At 39.1% G+C, this 19,543-nt stretch overlaps 1 protein-coding gene across 2 annotated transcripts; it reads left to right on the forward strand.

Moving 5' to 3' along the window:
• The first annotated feature begins 2,544 nt into the window (after positions 1–2,544).
• cul5b (cullin 5b) lies at positions 2,545–19,543 on the forward strand. Of its 2 annotated transcripts, none has more exons than XM_031747603.2 (19): positions 2,545–2,626; positions 5,956–6,065; positions 6,152–6,251; positions 8,132–8,308; positions 8,410–8,551; positions 11,101–11,246; positions 11,474–11,554; positions 12,130–12,268; positions 13,431–13,561; positions 14,509–14,616; positions 14,705–14,769; positions 14,862–14,994; positions 15,282–15,413; positions 15,651–15,774; positions 16,289–16,464; positions 16,907–17,068; positions 17,226–17,344; positions 18,200–18,323; positions 18,478–19,543. In XM_031747603.2, the coding sequence occupies exons 1-19, from the start codon at positions 2,603–2,605 to the stop codon at positions 18,670–18,672; spliced, it is 2,388 nt and encodes a 795-aa protein (XP_031603463.1). In that variant the 5' UTR covers positions 2,545–2,602; the 3' UTR covers positions 18,673–19,543. The 2 variants fall into 2 exon arrangements, with proteins under 2 accessions (XP_031603463.1, XP_031603464.1); XM_031747604.2 differs by having other exon boundaries at positions 12,130–12,223; positions 18,478–18,672.

Consider the following 19,543-nt stretch of genomic DNA (forward strand, 5'->3'; position numbering starts at 1 on the left):
CTCACCCCCTTCTGCAGAGCTTTGCGGTCCAGAGCATTACAGCTGCCATACCAGGTGGTGATGCAGCCAGTCAGAATACTTTCAATGGTAATGGTTTCGATAGAAGTTTGTTAGTATTCTGGAGTTCATGCTGAATCTTCTCAGGCGCCGCAGGAAGAAGCGCTGCTGTCTTGCTGCTTTTGTGATCACACCAACATTGCGTGACCAACTCAGATCCAAATGAAGGGATTGATTTTAGGGTTCTCACTTTGTAATATAAAGTAACTCCAGGCAGTTGTTGCAAATTGGAATTTTGGAATTGAAATACATTTAAAGTGAACAGAAATACACTAACCCCAAAGTTTCTATCTATTTACCAAAGAGTTACCAAAAGAGGATTTAATGGGAATGTTGGCTCAGGAGGGTAGAGCAGGTCCTCTATCAGTCAGAAGGTAGGTGGTTTGATCCCTAGCTTTTCTCGTCTGCATGCAGAAATCCTTTTGAGTGCTCAAATAGAGTAAATAAACACAATTTAATTACCAGTCCATTTACCATTTTGCTTTCCACACCACCTCCAGTATATGCAGCAATGTGTTTATTAGAGTGGTGAACATTTCGCCTGTGATTTTTCCTGTTTTCTCATTGTTTTCCTGCTTCATTTGTAGGCTATAATTAATATAAAACATTTGTAGACAACACAGAAGTTTGTATAAAAAGTAATGTTTTATCACTATTAGTGGGTTTGTTTATTCATGAGGTATGCAGCAAATGTTTCATTTGTCATATTTCCTATAGGGTCACCAGAGTGGAGAAAGTATTATACAGTACAGTATAATGTGTCTACGTACAGGACAGGAAATGTCCCCAGCACTTCACTTTATAAATCAAACCTACATTCTTGCTCAAAGAATGTAGGTTTGATTTCTCCAAGCTTTTTTTTTTCCTCAGGACGATCTTGTCATGGAAAAAGCCCAGCAGTGACTGAGCAAAATTCCCTTTGTTATTAATGTTTTTGTACTTCTCTCCTCTCTCCCTCATGTCACGCAGGGAAGGAATGATAATAAAGACCATGCTGACAGTGAAACAATAACTGGCCCTGAGACTGTACAAATATTTTCCTATCTCCAGTTCTGCTCTCAGTGTGATATGTGGCAAATGTTTCCTTTTACTTTTCCTACATATCATTTACAAGGCAGTGAGAGTGAACTAAAACAGCAGAGGTAGTGCTATGTGTTTCAGTATGGCAGAAAATACCTTCTAATGTCTCTGATTAGCTTTATTTGTTATACATTATTGTGCAGGAACCATTTTTTGTGGTTTATTAGTCCTTAATGCCTAAATGCTGTAAAGCTAAAAAGGTTTAGAGAACTTAAAAAAAAAACTTTAGTTAGTTGCAGATGATGAACTTCAAAAAAAAATTTCACAAACGTGATTATACACCGTACCTGATTTTTTTGATTGAAGTTAACTTAAAGTAATTATTAAGCAAAGTAAAAGATTTTGATTTACTTTGACTTTGTTTTTTAGACTCTTTATTTATTTTTTTATGAACTTGCAAAAGCAATGTTTTGTGGAGGTATGGTACAGACGACACAGGAGCTCTATGGCCGCCACAGTTTCACTATAATCCCGTTACAGTTGGCAAAAGTAGTGCAGTATACCTGCTCAAATTACACTTTGCTCATGTTGTTTGTGAACATAAATAAATAATATTCAGCCTGAGAATATTTTAGCTAATGTCTATAATCTGTTTATTCAACAATGTTGTAATGTCATTAATATTTAAAACTCATTTTATGTTAAAACAAAACAAAACAGACAAATCATTTAAAATAATTCAAATATTTTGGTCAGGTACAAACTATGATTAAGTCTCACAGACAGTGCCTTTTTTCGTTCAATGTGACCTTACAAATTTCTGAACACACAATAACACTCCAAAAATTACTTGTACCTTTTAAAATGAGATGCTCACTGTGGATTAATTCCCAGCAATTTACAAATGACAATAAAATCAAAGCCTCCATTACACTTACCATACTAATGTTGCTGTAATAAAAAACAACAACACACACACACACACAAAAAAAAAATCTAAAACATAAAAATAAAGAAAAAAGTTTTAGGAGAAGCAGAGTGCAGGAAACATGAAAACCATAACATATACTTCAACAAGTAATACTTCTTAATGGCTACATTATAAACTAACTGTAACTAAAAATAAACCTTTTATATGATACTATAAACGTTCCACTACAGAGCGTTGTTAAATATTGTTATTAATAAAGGTGAGAATAAACTATAAAAAAAAAACGTAAAATGAGCACAACAAAAAGACATTCTGACATAGGCTGAGCCTAAAGGAACAACAAAAAACGTAAATAAATGCACGTAAATAATAACAAATAAAACTATTTTTACTTTACTAATACATATTAATAAAGTACATCTATATGTAAAAGAAAGTAGTTAAAATGATACTTTTGTCCTTAAAATATTTAAAAAATACTTAAAAAATATATTTAAAAATAACTTCCCTAACAACAGCGATATTTCGATAAGGTTAATGTTCGTAGGTCTTGTTGTTCGCGCGAGATTTTACGAGAGGATAAGTTGAGGGAACATGGCGACGTCTAATTTGCTAAAGGTAGGATCCACTTCGATTCAATTATTTGTACTCAGCGTCCGTGGAATTGCTTGTCATGTGTGCAGTGTGCTGTGGGCGTTTAGCTCCGGTGTTAACGAACAGTACGCTGCACCCGTTTACGGCCGTCCCGTCGGTGTTTACTTCAGCGTGGAGCAGTTAAGTTGCATCTGGCTAACATTAGCCACTTATCAGTGATTTAGCTGGCTACACAGAAAAGCTACAACACTGCTAAATGTGAAGGGAAACGTCAGACACGGGGGAGCTGCAGAGTCACAGGGATGTATTCTCAGCTGAGCCTGCGTTAAAATATGACCACAGTCTCTGTGTGTGCGCGCTGGGTGCAGGTCTCATATCCTCTACCTGTCAGTGGCTCAGGAATCTGCAGCCAAGCTAAAGGCTGCCTGGAGCTGCTCTGTGTGGTCTGGTGGTTCCTGTAATCCTCCTCTGCTGCTGTTTCGCTAACAAAGCTTCGCTTGTCAGACACCTATGGATGCTTAATTTAGTGATGATTAATATCGTCTGTGAGCAGGCACAGGCTAGAGCTGAAGGCTAGGTATAGTTAAGTGACAGTAGAAAGCAGTCTATGCAACAACTGTCTATTCAGCAGGGAAATAACTCAGTGATTCTCAACAGTTACTGTCAGATGAACATTCTTTGACCAAAATAGAATCTGTGTGGATCTTTATTATGAAGGCCTTCACACGCAAGGTTAATTATAGGTGTAAATAATTAAATCTGCTACAGATTTCACTCTGCAGTGAGCTGTTTATGATTATCTTTCTACTTCTTTACCATAGTGCCATGTTTTCTTGCATTTATGAAATAATCTAATAAAAAGTAAGAAAATTCGTTGTTTTCCTCTTATTTTATTGCTGACAAAATGTCATAAAAATACAAAAGGTGAAAGGTAAAAGGAGAAATGGGACACCAGAGGGTGAAAAAAGCTATGCAGACTATTTTGAGATCAACCTGTGTTTGTGCATATTAATCAAATTAAAAGCAAGAAATAGGCCACATACAGTTGCGTGATAAAGTATTTGTCAAACATGGTGGTGTTAGCCTGATGGTCTGGGGCTGCTTTGCTGCTTCAGGAAGTTGTACAGGTGGAACCATGAATTCTGCGCTCTACCAGAAAATCCTAAAAGAGAATGACCAGCCATCAGTTTTTGCCCTAAAACTCAAGCTCACTTGGGTTATGCAGCAGGACAATGATCCAAAACATACCAGCAAGTCCACCTCTGAATGGCTCAAAAAATAAATAAAATGAAGGTTTTGCAGTGGCCTAATCAAAGTCCAGACCTAAATTATTGAGATGCTTTGAACTCACTTTAAACAAGCTGTTCAAGCTTGAAAACTCCCCAATGCGGCCTAATTAAAACAATTCTGCAAAGAAGTGTGGCCAGAATTCCTCCACAGTAATGTGAAAGACTCATTGCCAGGTATCACAAATGCTTGATTACAGTTTTTGCTGCCAAGCATGGAACAACCAGTTATTAGCTTTAAGAGGCAGTTACTGTTTCATATAGGGCCAGGTAGGTTTTGATGTTATATCAAATATCTTTCTCTAATATTAAAATATGTTTGATAATCTGAAACATTGAAGTGTGACAAATATGCAAAAAAGTAAGAAACCGTAATAGCCTGTATGTACCTATGGTGGTTGTTCCAGCTGGAGGGAATTTTTAAAATAACCTTGTCAAAAATTACAAGATTATTAAAAGGCCAAAACTTTTCTGATGATTTCCAGAGAAACGGTGACATATTGGTGATTGATGTCTGCTAATAATGTCATTTACTGATGTCAGTGGCAGATATTTATTTCTTGTCACATCAGTTATTTTTCTTTGTTTCCTTGGCACAAGAGGTTAAAACAAAAACAGTAAAACGCTAGCATAGTTGATCAGCCGCATTATGTTAAATATTAGGGTTGTTATGACCGTAGGATTTGAGGCCAACTACACTAAAATCATAAAGGTATTTAAACTAGTTTGACGCAGAGAACCTGCACAAGGTAATCAACAAGTAATAAAATGTTATACAGCCACAAATTAAACTGTGCAACTAGATGGTAGATCACTTTGTTGTTTTGGTAGTCTAACCTTAGTCTATCTCATCTGCACTGTTATCAAGTCATTGTGCAATAATTATCACTCTAAAGTATTTTTTTAATGATATTTAACAAAAAAGAAACAAAAAAGCTAACACACTTCAGACTGAAGCAATATCAGCACTGTAATTATCTGGCATTAATAATATCAGACATATCAAAAGTCCATCAGCACTGCAGCGCTCCTTGAATGAGTCACTAAATGACCCATCAAAATGAAAAACAGCTGAGATTAAATTAAGATCCGAATGTTTTTATTTTGACTTTTTGTACAAATCTTAACCCTGTGAATTCAACAAGCATCCAGTCCTTTAAGCTTCCCGGGGTTTCCACTGCAAAACAAGTTCAACACATCTGAGATATCTTTTCCTTATCTGGCTTCACTTCACCTAACATCATCAATCAGGCTGAGTGGTCACACAAAACTGCTTAACAACTCGATAAGTCAATACAGAGTTTATCACTCTAGTTATGAGGTGAAGTTGGCAGCATCTGACCAATCAGAAGAGAGGGGAAGAGCACTGCATGAACGTCAGTAAAACTGAAAAGCATATAAGAATAAAGCCGATTTAAATCAGAGTGTGTACCGTAAGTTAAGAGACTTCACAGTTTTGTCGTTAAGAAACAGGGAGGATCTGATATGCAGATTTAGCCTACTTGCAGATTTTATATGTGGTACAGAAGTACAAGGTTCAGACTTCCTGTTTTTGGATCATCTATATTAAGGCTTATTTTGCTCACCAGGGAAAGTCAAAGACTCTGTCACTGAAAACTCTTATTGTTGGCACACTGAGGTCAGAGCAGTTTTCCAGGAATGGTGGTGGTGTTTTCCAATTCCTAAATCAGGCTTTATGTTCGGCCCGTGAAGTCAAGTTCACGTGGCTGAGGAGGGGCAGCTTTGTCCATTTTGATAAATCATCACAAGTGATTGTTCTCTGTGGGGAAGATTCTGCATTTCTGCTTCTCCTCTCACTGCCTCCTATTCCCTTTCATCTGTATTGTCAAAAAGAAACCTCCATCTCAAAATTTTGTCATTGTACAGAGAAAAACAGAAAGCTGAGAAAGTGAAACTTTCTCAGTATAGTTTTTAAAAAAAATAATTAATCTTATCTTAAATTGCCAGGTGTTTGAAAGCAAATTAACACTGACATGTAGCTCACCTTAAAGTTTTGTTTTAGTGATTCATATAATTTGACTCTTCTCCTCTCCTGCTTGTTTCCAGAACAAAGGCTCCCTTCAGTTTGAAGATAAATGGGACCTGATGCGCCCCATAGTACTGAAGCTCCTGCGGCAGGAGTCTGTCACGAAACAACAGTGGTTTGACCTGTTCTCGTAAGTTTTCGGTGACTCTACCTCTCTTTCACCTTAGGCTTTGGTTTTTAGATATGATGATGTGTCTCCTTTTTTTGCTTCTACAGAGACGTCCACGCTGTGTGCCTGTGGGACGACAAAGGTCCAGCTAAGATCCACCAGGCCCTCAAAGAGGACATCTTAGATTTCATCAAACAAGCACAAGCAGTAAGCTTTTTGTCTTCCAGTTCATTTAAACGTGTTTTTATAATCACTAGTGTTTCCTACACATACATGTTGCTTGGACAGCATATACAAGCATCTTACCCACCACTCAAGTATATTTTGTGACTTATTTTAGCGTTTTTTTAAATGTTTTTATATCTATCTGAGTGGATGAGAAAGCCTTCCTGTTTAACGTCTTTGTATTTTTCTAATATTGTAGTTTATCTTCCTTTATTATGGCTATGCGACCAGGAAGAATGGGCAGTTTCCCATTGATTGCACAGAATTTTTCTAGACAGAGGTTGAATGAGCAAATATCCTCGATCCCAGGCAATCACTTTTGATCTCAAGGTTATTGCACAGGTTGCCTAGGGGAGGCAACATGTCTTTAAACAGTCACAGTTTGACTTATATTGACTGTAGTCACTCTCACACAGATTGGGAAAGGTTTGGTGTCTAATTTGTAAATGGAGACAGATGCCTTCACATTACCATCAATCTGAGTCTGCAACAGGTCTCTTTGCAGTAGTGGACTCCACTCAGCTTGTTGTATTCTGGGTATATTCCTGTATAAAAGCAACATTGTCATTTCACAATAAATCGCTGTATTGGAGAAAGTGCTTCACTATTTGTGGAACAATTTCTGTTTCGTATCTACGGGGTTCTGGCTGAACACTGAATGTAAGTAGTTGACATGAATTTCTGTGGATGCAGACAGCAACAAATTTGCACTTTTTGTCAATTTATTACAGTTAATCACTTTATCTTCGTAAACAGATTGCATATAATTGCAAACGTAACCTCATTCAGTCACAGACTGGTAGCAGACCAACTGCGTCTTATTGGTGTTTTAACTCTGTTGTGACACACCTAAGATGCTTTGAAGAAGACAACTGACAGCAAATGATCCCTTCTTCAAAGCAGCCATTGCAAACCTCTCATCTCAAACCACTGTTTTGTGTGACTGTAGCATAAAATATGGCCCTCTGCGGCCAGCACACCTGTCCATGGTTGTGATTGTTGACATGCTGCCACTGTTGCATCTTTGACGTCTGTCTGCTTGTAGCTAGTATGATTGCTGTTGTTGGAATAAATGAAGCCAGATATGGAAGAAATACCTTTTATAATTATTTAAGCTTTCTTTGTAGTACAGCCCCTGTTTCAATGAACAGAATTCATGTCATGAGTTCCTCTTTTGATCATTTTTGCAGCACACATAGACTTTCAGTTATTTGTGAGGTTGGTTCTACTTTACAGTAGCAGAAAAACCTGGCCAGACTGCCTTAGCTTACACTTTCACACAGTCCTCTGAAGATCGCCCAACATTAGCCAACTTCCCCTGACAGATGACCCAGTCAGGCCAGACGGCACTCTGCTCTCTAGTACTCAGAGCTTTAAAGTCATGCTGAAATAAGTCCAGCGTTTAAAGAGTAGGTTTCCCTTTAACAGATGTTTTTTTTCTCTAATATGGTATGGCATTTGTAATAAAAATGCTTAAAAGAACTACAGAACTTTAGTAAAATCTAGCCTAGTCTCAATTTCAAACTGAGATTTGTCAACTTCTTCCCCAAAGTTTTGTCTAATTCTTCTTTTTTTTTTACCAGTTAGCTCACTGTTTTGGGAACTGCTCCATTAATTGTTGGCTGAATGTTATGACAGAGATTTAAAATTATCTGTGTCTGTTAGTTACTGTTAGATACAGGCTCTTTTTTTTTTTTCTTCTCCAGACATTTAAGAAATATTTTCTGTTCTGACATCAGTTTAAATTTCTCATCAGTGTTCGTGCTTATTCTTTAATGTGTATCTTAACTTTAAATATCGGCTGCCAATTTATTTCTGCAGGTTCAAACTGACCCTAACTTGTGTCCCTCTCCTTTTCTTAGCGGGTGCTGAGTCACCAGGATGACACGGCGTTGCTGAAGGCGTACATTGTGGAGTGGAGGAAGTTCTTCACACAGTGTGACATTCTGCCCAAACCTTTCTGCCAGCTGGAGATCACTTTGATGGGTAAGCAAGGAAGCAACAAGAAGTCCAACATGGAGGACAGCATCGTCCGCAAGGTGAGTGGGTTTGTTTGTTTGTGTCTTTTTACTGTGACCCAAAGAAGCATTCGTCAGTGTGCGTGTTTGTGTTTAACACTTTTTCTCTATGCTCACTGCAGCTCATGCTTGACACATGGAACGAGTCCATTTTCTCCAACATTAAAAACAGGCTACAAGACAGTGCCATGAAGCTCGTCCATGCCGAGAGGCTGGGGGAGGCCTTTGACTCACAGCTGGTCATCGGAGTGCGGGAGTCGTACGGTGAGAAAAACCGAGACACACCTGTTTCAAGCTTTTATTTGGATCCTGCAGGCGAAGTCTGAAGGTTCTGTTTGTCCAGTCATAGATCAGAAAGGGTAGAAAATATGACTGCTCATGAATGACAGCGTAGTAGCTTTTGGTTTCAGCAGCTTGGTATTGAGGCTGAGGCCTCCTGTTCTACATGGCAGTCATTGTTTATGAATGCACAACAACTGGAGATGGTCTGCTTCACACTTTTTGGACTACTGGAAATACTCTTTGAGTTATACATACTAAAGTCTTGAGTCACCCCTCATTTCTTCGTATTTCTTTGCTTTTGCAATCAGAACAATGATCTGAATGCACCAAACATACAAACTCTTTAAGGCAATGTCTACACCTACACGGGTATTTTTGAAAACGCAGCTTTTTCTGTGCGTTTGGGCCTTTCGTCTACACGGAAACAACATTTTTGATCACTGAAAACTAGAGATGGCACGATACCACTTTTTTATGTCCGATACCGATACCGATATCATAAATTTGGATATCTGCCGATACCGATATGAATCCGATATAGTGTGTTTTTTAATCAATAAAACTGTTTTTTAATATCTTGCTGCATTTTGTATAAGTTCATACTCAAGTTTAAATAAACAACAACACTAAAGCTATTCTGTTATACCTGTATGCAAAAATACACTGCACCCAAAATATTTCATAGTTCAGCAACACTGATCAATCTAATAAACTTAAACCTACTCCATCCTCCCTATTCTGGTATTTTAAAGAGTACTTAGCAGAAATATTAAGCAACCTAACTAATAGGGAACCACCCCCCACCCTCCACCTCATGATGCTTAATCGATGTAATCAACTTTAATTTGATGCAGGGTGAAAAAAAATGCACAGAAATAAATTATTTTTCAAGAATTAAATAGATTCAACATCTTTCTTCAACAGAATTGCAGAATTCACAGATGGTACCTTCCCAAAGGAAAAAGTACTATAGCTTACTAGGGTATATTAGACTTAATAGTTACTATATACAGTAATGGACTTCTATACATTTTACATCAGAGATTAAAACTTTGGGTGTAAGATTCAGATAATTATTTATTAAAAGCCACGTATTTTAAATGAGAATAAGAAAGAAAAGTATGTCTTTGTGCCCCCTTTTCCCTGTTAATGCCCTATCGGCCCCCCTGGCTAAACTTTGCTAGATCCGCCCCTGCACAGTTACCAGCCGTCAGCTACGTAGAAAAGGATCCTGGTGTAGAAAGTAATATTAAATAAATTCTAACAACAGCTTATCAAGCTTAAACGTGCTGCTGTTGTTCAGCCGCTGGTTTCCTCTTTCTGGTGCAAAGTGGGCCAAATACAAAGAAGAGAGACGGACTCGCGACAGAAAAGCCGATCAGCTGATCGTTAAGCAGTTTCACGATTGAAGTAGCTGCAGGAAGGGGAGGGAGAGAGAGAGAGGCAGTCGCTCCATATATCGGTTGTTAAGCTTAACATGGGAATGCTTTACAAAAATTCAGAGATGAACTTACACACTTGCTTTACTTCTCTCTGGGATAACTTTCTGGGAGATGAAATGCTGGTTTGGTAGCGAGGCTCCAAATACACACAGCCGCTCTATCACGTGAGACGTGCTACGGTTATGAGCCGAGTTACGCGGTGTTGCAAGTTTCGTGAGGTGCTTTTTTGACATTTAATGGATCGGATTACATTTTTTATTTCCCTCCGATATCCGATCCAGTAATTTACGTCAGTATCGGACCGATACCGATACGTAATATCGGATCGGTCCATCTCTACTGAAAACTGAGATTTTTAAAAACTCCTGCCAGGGTGGAGATTTTCGAAAACTCAGTTTTCAGTTTCTTTCTTTCTTTCTTTTTTGAATAAACTCCGGCCAAGAGACCAAGTGGGACAAAATACTGTCTTTAGTTATTAACATTTGAAATGATGAAGGCACTTGAAAAGTAACACAAAATTAGCTGCCACAAAAACGTTTCAGAAGTACTTAAGGGTTTGTGAGGGCACAAAACCCTGTTTACTCTTTCCCTACCAAACTTCTAGACTTCTGATTGGCCAACATTTCTACACAGTTAGGATTTGGAATGTTCTTGACAGCATTTGACTTTGTTTTCTGCATTTACAGCACACTGGATTTTATTTCTTTTTTTAAACGAAAATGGAAAATCTCAGTTTTCAAAAATACCCGTGGACATGTGGACGTAGCCTAAATTCTCTATAGGCTCCTCTTGTTCATGTTTTTCATTCTCGTTTATTTATTCATTTCTATTAATATTCTGTCCACATTAACAGAAAGGAAAAAAGAGAAAATTGGAGGAAATATATTAAAAAAATGGAGCGCAGTAGAAAATGTGATGCGTCAGGACTTGGAAGTGAAAAATATGAAAAAGCACCGATACAGTCTGTTGTGTCTAGCCTTTGTACTACTTTTTTTAAATTTGATCTACTTAATACTAACATATGAGTCACTCAAGCTTGAAAAATTGTATTGTATCTCATTGTGTGATGATTTTTATTGTCCTGAGCAGTAAACCTGTGCTCCAACCCCGACGACAAGCTGCAGATCTACAGGGATAACTTTGAAAAAGCGTATATGGATTCTACTGAGAGGTTTTACAGAACACAAGCACCGGCCTACCTCCAGCAGAACGGCGTCCAAAACTACATGAAATATGTGAGTAACACTTCTGGCCAGAAAACTGATTTCCCAGTTTCTCTGTTTATTTTAGTGGAACTGCTGCTCACTGTTTACTTGCTGTTATAACTACCTTTATTTATCCCATATTTGGGAAATACCAGATATAAGCATTTAAAACTTGCAGGCTTTTCGTCTTTAAGTGTTTACTTTTAGCTTTTTATAACATGCACAAATATTGCATATATATGTTTTATTTTCATCAGGCTGATTCGAAGCTGAGGGAAGAGGAGAAACGTGCCCTGCGGTACCTAGAGACGAGACGTGACTGCAACTCTGTACAAGCAGTTAGTATAAGCTCCATTGTTTTAGTTTGAAATTTTGTAAACATGAACATCAATTTCTGTGGTCTCTAAATGTTTATATTCTATTTAATGTATTATATTTTTAAGCTTTTTCTTCTTTTTCAAGTTACAGTAAAAATCATTGTGCCAGTTTCTGCCATATGTCATGATTTTCACCCAGGTTTCTACAAATCAAGGACAAAAAAGCAACTTTTTAAAATATCGTTGTTTACTTTGTGAGATGAAAAGATTGCAAATAAATATTCAGAGTATGTAAATTTCCCTTAAACTGCTGTTTTTACTGTTTTTACAAACTGCTGTTTGTAGTGTAGTGAGTATACAGATGTGGCCAGGCGTTCCTTTCACATATTTCCTTTTACTTTAATCTTTGGGTTATTTCATGCAAAGCCTATTTCACGTTTCCTCTTATTTTTATTCTTTGATGGGCTTATTCCAAGTTTGGACTTCTCCGCTTACTCATGGAAAGAAAACGCTGAAGGATCGTCCCAAAAATGCTGATTTCTGATATCTGCACGTGTGTTGTGTCTGAGTGTTTTTGCCTCTGCTTATCTTTGCAGTTAATGGAGTGTTGCGTCAATGCGCTAGTAACATCGTTCAAGGAGACCATCTTAGCCGAATGTCCAGGCATGATCAAACGAAATGAGACAGAGAGTGAGTACGGCAGGACTGTTCCCAACAAAGGCTCAGCCAGCTCAGGTTTGCACTAGAAAATAGCCTGAACAAATCTCTCTGCATCTGTACAACATCCCTGTGTGATAGTATGACCAGCCTCGTTAATCTAAAACCAAGTCGGGGGTTTACACAGAGGGAGACATGTGAGGTGGAAGCTCGTCGTGGTGGATCTGTCACAGCACTCGATGCTCTTACCTGAGTGTCCTGTGGGATCCAAAGCTTTTACTTCACGGGGGGGAAAAAAATTGGTTTAATATTATACACCAAATTTCATAACGTTAATAACAAGAGGTATTCAGTGGATCAGAACTGAACCTCCTGCTGGTTTGAAAACACACAGACTGAGTGCAGGAAGTGCAGAAGTTGTTCAGATTAAAGTAAAACCAAAAAATAAGGATTTGAAACTCGTTACTCAGACATGAATTTGTTGTTTGTTTGTTTTTTAATAATAAGAGGCTTTCAAGTCTTGTATCTGTGCCCAAGCTTTGAGACGTTTTCATGAGGTTTTATATCAAAAATAATAATTTTATACATTAAAGGTAGTCTGTGCTCGTTACCACAGATGCATTTAGTTTTGACTTTGATATTTTAGCTGCTGGTATCACATCTTCTTCTTTTAAATGCTCAAATTGCTGTTCATTTTAGATGAACACATCCTGGTGTATTAAACCTACCCAGAGATTATGCAACATTTTTCTTCCAGACATTTTTCTTGATTTCAATGTAAATGACCAAAATGGAAAATCTTAAGAATACATTAAAGTTTGTATTGAAGAATTGTTTTGTGATTAAGACCTCTGTCCAGGTTCTGGGCTACATTAACCACCCGTCAGTATTATTAATGCATCTCTGTGTGTGTGGTTTAATTCATGAAATGGACAAAGGCCTTCCACAGTAATGGATTTTAAAGTAGCTCAAAATGAAAAAATAGCTACAAAATGAACATTAGAGACATGTCACTAGTACAGAAATGCTCATTTAGGGATTTAGTTCAGTCTTAATTTTTTAAGATGTATTGATTCTGGTAAAGACTGGGGCATCACAGAGTTATTTCTTGCAGTATATCATCTGTTTTAGGGTCTCTCTGCAGCAATAACACTGCCCACCTCCTTGCTGTTGACTGCTCCATAACTCTGAGTCATAGTCTTTCTAAAAAGCATGGATGATGCCTTTGCTTTCACCACAGAGTTGCACCTGATGTTTTCCCTCATGGACAAAGTGCCCAACGGCATCGAGCCCATGCTGAAGGACCTGGAGGAGCACATCATGAGTGCTGGGCTGGCCGATATGGTAGCGTCGGCGGAGACGATCACCTCTGTGAGTGTCGCACAGACAAACATGCCAAACTGGTGATGGTGGGAGGTTTGCAAGAATAGACTGCAGGTTATTACAGTTTGTATTAACATCGAGATGCATTTCAGTGACAGCAGTAACTGTCGAGGTGCTGTCATTCTTATTAATCACAATGCCAGCTTGGTAATGATCCAGAGGTGTGTGGCAAATGATGGGTTAATCTTATGATGGGATAATCTAGATGGGGGAGGGGGTATATCAGCTACCACAGTCTGTCACAGGGCTAACAAAGAACATGTTAGATTTTTTTTTTTTTACAAAACATTTTCCTCACTTTACACCTCCACACTTTTATGATAATAAATCAATTTAGATGTGACTCCTTAGATACCCCATCGGGGGCTATTGTTGTCACCCTGCCGGGCGGGCAGGTGGGCCCCCTGGACATCAAAGTTTGTGAATGCGATAACTCGAGATTGAAGCGATGTAGGAATTTGAAATTACCATAGGTGTATCTACTAAAAACCCCAGAGGTCAAGTTGTTGGAAAATCTTGTGAATGCAATAAGTCGAGAAGGATGTGTCTGCTCGAAGGCTGAGGGCTACTACTGGCCTCAAAGTGTATGTCCCTTCTCTTTTAAGAAACACTATAATGGTGTTGTCAGGGAGTAAGTTTATTGCTTTCTACATAGTTTGTGTAGTGTGAAAATGAACCAGATGGGGGGCTTTTATAAATGTTTTTAATTTTAAGAATAGTGGATTTGTACCTGTTTGTAACTGGTATTGCAGATTATCCTTATGGCCCCTTTTTTAACGGTTTAGTTTTTTAATGCCTAAATTATAAAATTCAGAGAGGCCAGTAGATAAAATTCCAACGTACTGTAAGTTTGTGGACCTTGAGCTTGGTTAATGTAAATCTGAACTTTTATCCTGATCTCAGTGAGTGGTTGTACCATCGGGTCTTTGTTGCAGGACTCAGAGAAATACGTGGAGCAGCTGCTCACCCTGTTTAACCGCTTCAGTCGACTGGTGAAGGAGGCCTTTCAGGATGATCCACGCTTCCTGACTGCTAGAGACAAAGTGAGTCACACTTCTGCTAAGTTCCATTGTAACTGTTGGATGCCTGTCTCAGAATATCCTCAGAACTTTTTTTCAATCCTCTTTGCAGGCATATAAAGCGGTTGTGAATGATGCCACGATATTTAAATTAGAACTTCCCATGAAACAGAAAGGGTAAGAGAGTTGCCTGCATGAACTTCAGTGCCGAATGATAAAAGCAGCCTGACAGCTTGATTGCACTCGTCTCTCCTCACCTGCGTTTACAGGGTAGGGTTGAAAACTCAGCCTGAGTCCAAGTGTCCAGAGCTGCTAGCCAACTACTGTGACATGCTCCTGAGGAAGACTCCACTCAGCAAGAAGCTCACCTCTGAAGAGATCGAGGCCAAGCTCAAGGAAGTGGTAAGTTTAGTGTTCTTGTGAGTTTATTAAACTGCCGTTACTGCGTCTGACACATGATCTACTGTTAGTTATTGCTCTGGAAGTCTTGAGAGAACATGCAGGAAGAACATGAAACAGGCAAGGTCTGACTTTATTGTAACGTTAAGAAGTAAAGAGCAAAAACTTCAACAAAGTTGTGCCAACTCAGAAAAATATTCATGTGTTTGAATTCTCAAGAAACTGCAACAAACACCAAAAGTATCTGCTGAGTCCTTTCCAACCAGTGTTTATTTAAATTTTTCCTGCAGCTTTTAGTCCTGAAGTATGTCCAGAACAAAGATGTTTTCATGCGCTACCACAAAGCCCACCTGACCCGTCGGCTCATCCTGGACATCTCAGCCGACAGCGAGATAGAGGAGAACATGGTGGAGTGGCTCAGGGTAGGAGCTGATGGGGAACATTTACTTTTTATTTTACCTTCTATGAATCTCACCTTACTCTGTTTACTAAATGTTTTCATCAGGGAGACATCTGGGGCTGTCTCCTTTTCATTTATCATCACAAGTATCACAGACAGAACATCATAATGAGACACTGCTCGCAAATTAACACGGACACAATTAGTAACACGATTATAATCAGATTAATCTTTACTGTGATGTCATTTGTCCAAACAGGAAGTAGGAATGCCAGCCGACTATGTCAACAAGCTGGCGAGGATGTTCCAAGACATCAAGGTGTCAGAGGACCTCAACCAGTCCTTCAAAGAAATGCATAAACATAACAAGCTTGCTTTACCAGGTAAAGTCAGAAAATGTTTTATTTAATAAAATGATGTCGAAGTTTGATAGTTTGGGGAAGCAAGTACATTTACTTTCTTGCTTTTCTCCACTGAGATGAGCAGATTGATGTCACTCATGTATAATCTAAACACAAAGACCAATGAGCAGCAGATTAGCTTAGCATAGAGGCTAGAAATGGAGGAAACGGCTAACCCCTACGACTTTATCTTCTGGGTAGAATAAAAAAGTAACGTAACATGTAAAAGCACCTGGGAGGAGACAAACCTCAAAGGGGATTTCTCTTACAGTTCAATACACTGCAATCTACATCCTCCACGAGAACAGTGAGCACAGCCTTCGAATAGACAGACATCAGATACTGTTTTAACGTTAGATAACACAAAAGCCTAAAGACTTTCTTTATGCTAAGCTAACTAGTAGCTGGTTTTAGCCAGCAAGGTGCAATAATGTGTCCTTTTGGCTGGGATGTGCTATAACTCTAAACTTTCTCATCTTGGTGCGCTCCCTTGCAGCTGACTCGGTCAACATAAAGATCCTGAATGCTGGAGCGTGGTCGAGGAGCAGCGAGAAGGTTTTTGTGTCTCTCCCTACGGAGCTGGAGGATTTGATACCTGAGGTAGAAGACTTCTATAAGAAGAACCACAGTGGCAGGAAGCTTCACTGGCATCACCTCATGTCCAACGGCATCGTGAGTCTAACATGTCTGCACAGGAACACACACAAGCAACTTAACTGTTAAATCGCACCATTACAGTTACTGTAATGGCCAAAGCAATTTACTGGAAAACTTTCACTGGTGCAGCTTTGCATATTTCACAGATTAGAATAATCCTTTTTTTATCTAATACTGAGCTCAGCAGCTTCTCCACTTATCCACTGTCTGAAATAAGCTAGTCAGCTCCTCTCCCTTCAAACCAGCATCATTCTGATTATTTGCCCAAGGTTAGAAAAGCATCTGTGTGTCTGGGGTGACCACATTAGCATATTCATTCTGTATTTCCAGGCAGTTCCTTCAAACTATTTACAAAGGAGTGTTTTGACCATGCACATATACTCCTCCCGTGATCTATTATTTCTTTATTATTTGAACTTAGTAATCAAACTAAATAAAATGTCCTTCACTTCCCCAGATAACGTTTAAGAACGAGGTGGGCCAGTATGACCTGGAGGTGACCACCTTCCAGCTGGCGGTGCTGTTTGCCTGGAACCAGCGACCGAGGGAGCGGATCAGCTTCGAAAACCTCAAATTAGCCACTGAGCTGCCCGATGCAGAGCTGCGACGCACTCTCTGGGTAAACGACGAGGACAAAAGTGCCTGTGAACTGTAGATGACTGTCTCTATCACGTCTTAGACAAACAAGTTTGTTTTTCTATGAGAAACACCTTGTTGTTTTGTTTGATTAATACAAAATTTTCTGTTTCCCTCCTCAAACCTCTCTGTTCGCCCAGTCTCTGGTAGCTTTTCCCAAACTCAAGAGGCAGGTGTTGCTCTATGACCCGCCGGTGTCTTCGCCAAAAGACTTTGCAGAAGGAACATTATTCTATGTCAACCAGGAATTTTCTCTCATGTAAGTGATCACGTTCACCCTGTTCCTCTCTTCATCGTCTTCTTCTTCTTCACAACTTTGTCTCTTTAGTGCTTTCTGTGAAGTTTTAATGCACAGTCTGGTCTTAGTGAGGAAGAAATATAATTTTGCACACTCTGTTGTTTCCAAATTACTCATAAATTATTACATAACTTTTGAGTGTTTGGAAGTGTAGCTCTGTGCATGTTTCAACTGTTACCAAATTTATAGCATCAGATGTACTCGAGGGGACACGAGAGATGCTGAGAGGTTATTGAATGAAATGATCATATTCCAAAAATAGGAACATTTCAGATTCAAAATCACTTCATTCTCTTTTTAATTTGAAAACACTTGTTTTTAAGAACAGGATTTTAGATGTGCTTTAAATCGGCAGCGCTATGCAAAATATTTTATTTTTTTATGAAGTTTTTCTAGGAACGCGAGAAATGGTTGCAGTGATAAATGAGAATGCATTATATAAAGGAGAAAACAGAGTTTTTGTATTTACTGATGTTATCTTTGTGTAATAACATTTTTGTGATTTGAAACTAGTAATAGTAAGTAATATAAAAATAAAAATATATGCAAATGTAATACAAATAATATTATTATAAATAAAAACCTATTAAATAAATAATAGCTTAGGTAAGCAGGGTTAGACAACATGGCGGTGTGCAGAGGTGCAGCGGCTTCTTCCAGGTCTCTCTGAGTCACTGCTGTTAATGCGAACAGACCAGTGATGATGGTGTTAATAACTGGTGATTAAATGGTCACACTGCAGACCAGATATCTTAGTAGAGACCACAGGTCCAAATGCTGACTGAGGGCATTTCTTTTTCAAATTCAACTTTACAGAAAAAATTCCAAGGTTCAGAAAAGGGGGAAGATCAACCTGATCGGTCGGCTGCAGCTCACCACGGAGCGAATGAGAGAGGAGGAGAACGAGGGCATTGTCCAGCTCAGGATACTAAGAACACAGGTACGGAGATGAGCTCACAGCAGGCAGGTGGAGAGGCTGGTGCTCCTTCATTTGCTTTGAACACCACCTACTGTGAATAAAGACCCTCACAGTGCAGTTTCTTGACCTGCTTTGTTATTTTTCCACCCTCTTCTTTTCCATTTCTCACGTCCAGGAGGCCATCATCCAAATAATGAAGATGAGGAAGCGCATCAACAACGCTCAGCTGCAGACGGAGCTGGTGGAAATCCTAAAGAACATGTTTTTACCACAGAAGAAGATGATCAAGGAGCAGATTGAGTGGCTGATAGACCATAAGTACATAAAGCGGGATGAGACGGATATAAACACCTTCATCTACATGGCATAGCAGAGCACATTAGGACAACTTGTTCTGACTTTGGTTTCAGTGGATCAGGCCTGATGGACACTAGAATACTTCCAGGCTCCCCGTCCTTTATTTAAAAAAACAAAAATCCTGTGCAGGGAGGCATGAATTTAAGACTGAGACCTATTTAAAAAAATTCAACTTCCTGCCTTAAAGTTGTACAGACATAAGACAAAAACAAAAAACAAAGACCAGTTGCAGTGGGAGTCTGCACCAAGTGATCATAAGTATTTTTAGTTACGGCGGGGTTCCTCTGCCGTCCAGATGAGGCTGTTAATCTTTAATGGTCTGCTTGTGATGCAGTGGTGCATCATCGGGGCAGCCACTATAACACTCCTGCTCAGTGCTTGCACACTTCTGAAGGCATGCTGACAGGAAACAGTCGAGGAACTCAAAATACCGGCAGTCCACTTTTAATCCACGCCAAATCCACATCATCTGAACGTTGAATAAAGCGCCGCCCGCGTCCCTCAAAGGCTGCTATAACCTGTTTATGGCGGCGGCTCTCTGCAGTTAAAGTGATCAAACACTTAATCTGGACTTTGTGTGAATAAATAAACGAAACAAGATAAACACTTCACAGTTTGCAGGACTGAACCAGACAGCAATCTAAAGCCAGCTCCAGACTCCCTCAAGCCTCTGGCCCTGGGTAACAAGCTAGAATCCAAGTCCCTGCGACCAAATGTACCCAGGAACAGAGGTGGGGGTGCCGGAGTGACGCCAGGAAGCCTGGGAGAGGAGGCTGAGGTCAGTATTACACATGGTAAAAACTACAATTCAAAGCTATAAGAGAGTGTACTGTGAGATGTGAATAATGAAATGATGAAATAAACAGCACCTTATTATAAAACAA

Source organism: Oreochromis aureus, linkage group 10 (assembly GCF_013358895.1).
Source record: "Oreochromis aureus strain Israel breed Guangdong linkage group 10, ZZ_aureus, whole genome shotgun sequence".
In the NCBI taxonomy this organism is placed as follows: Eukaryota; Metazoa; Chordata; class Actinopteri; order Cichliformes; family Cichlidae; genus Oreochromis; species Oreochromis aureus.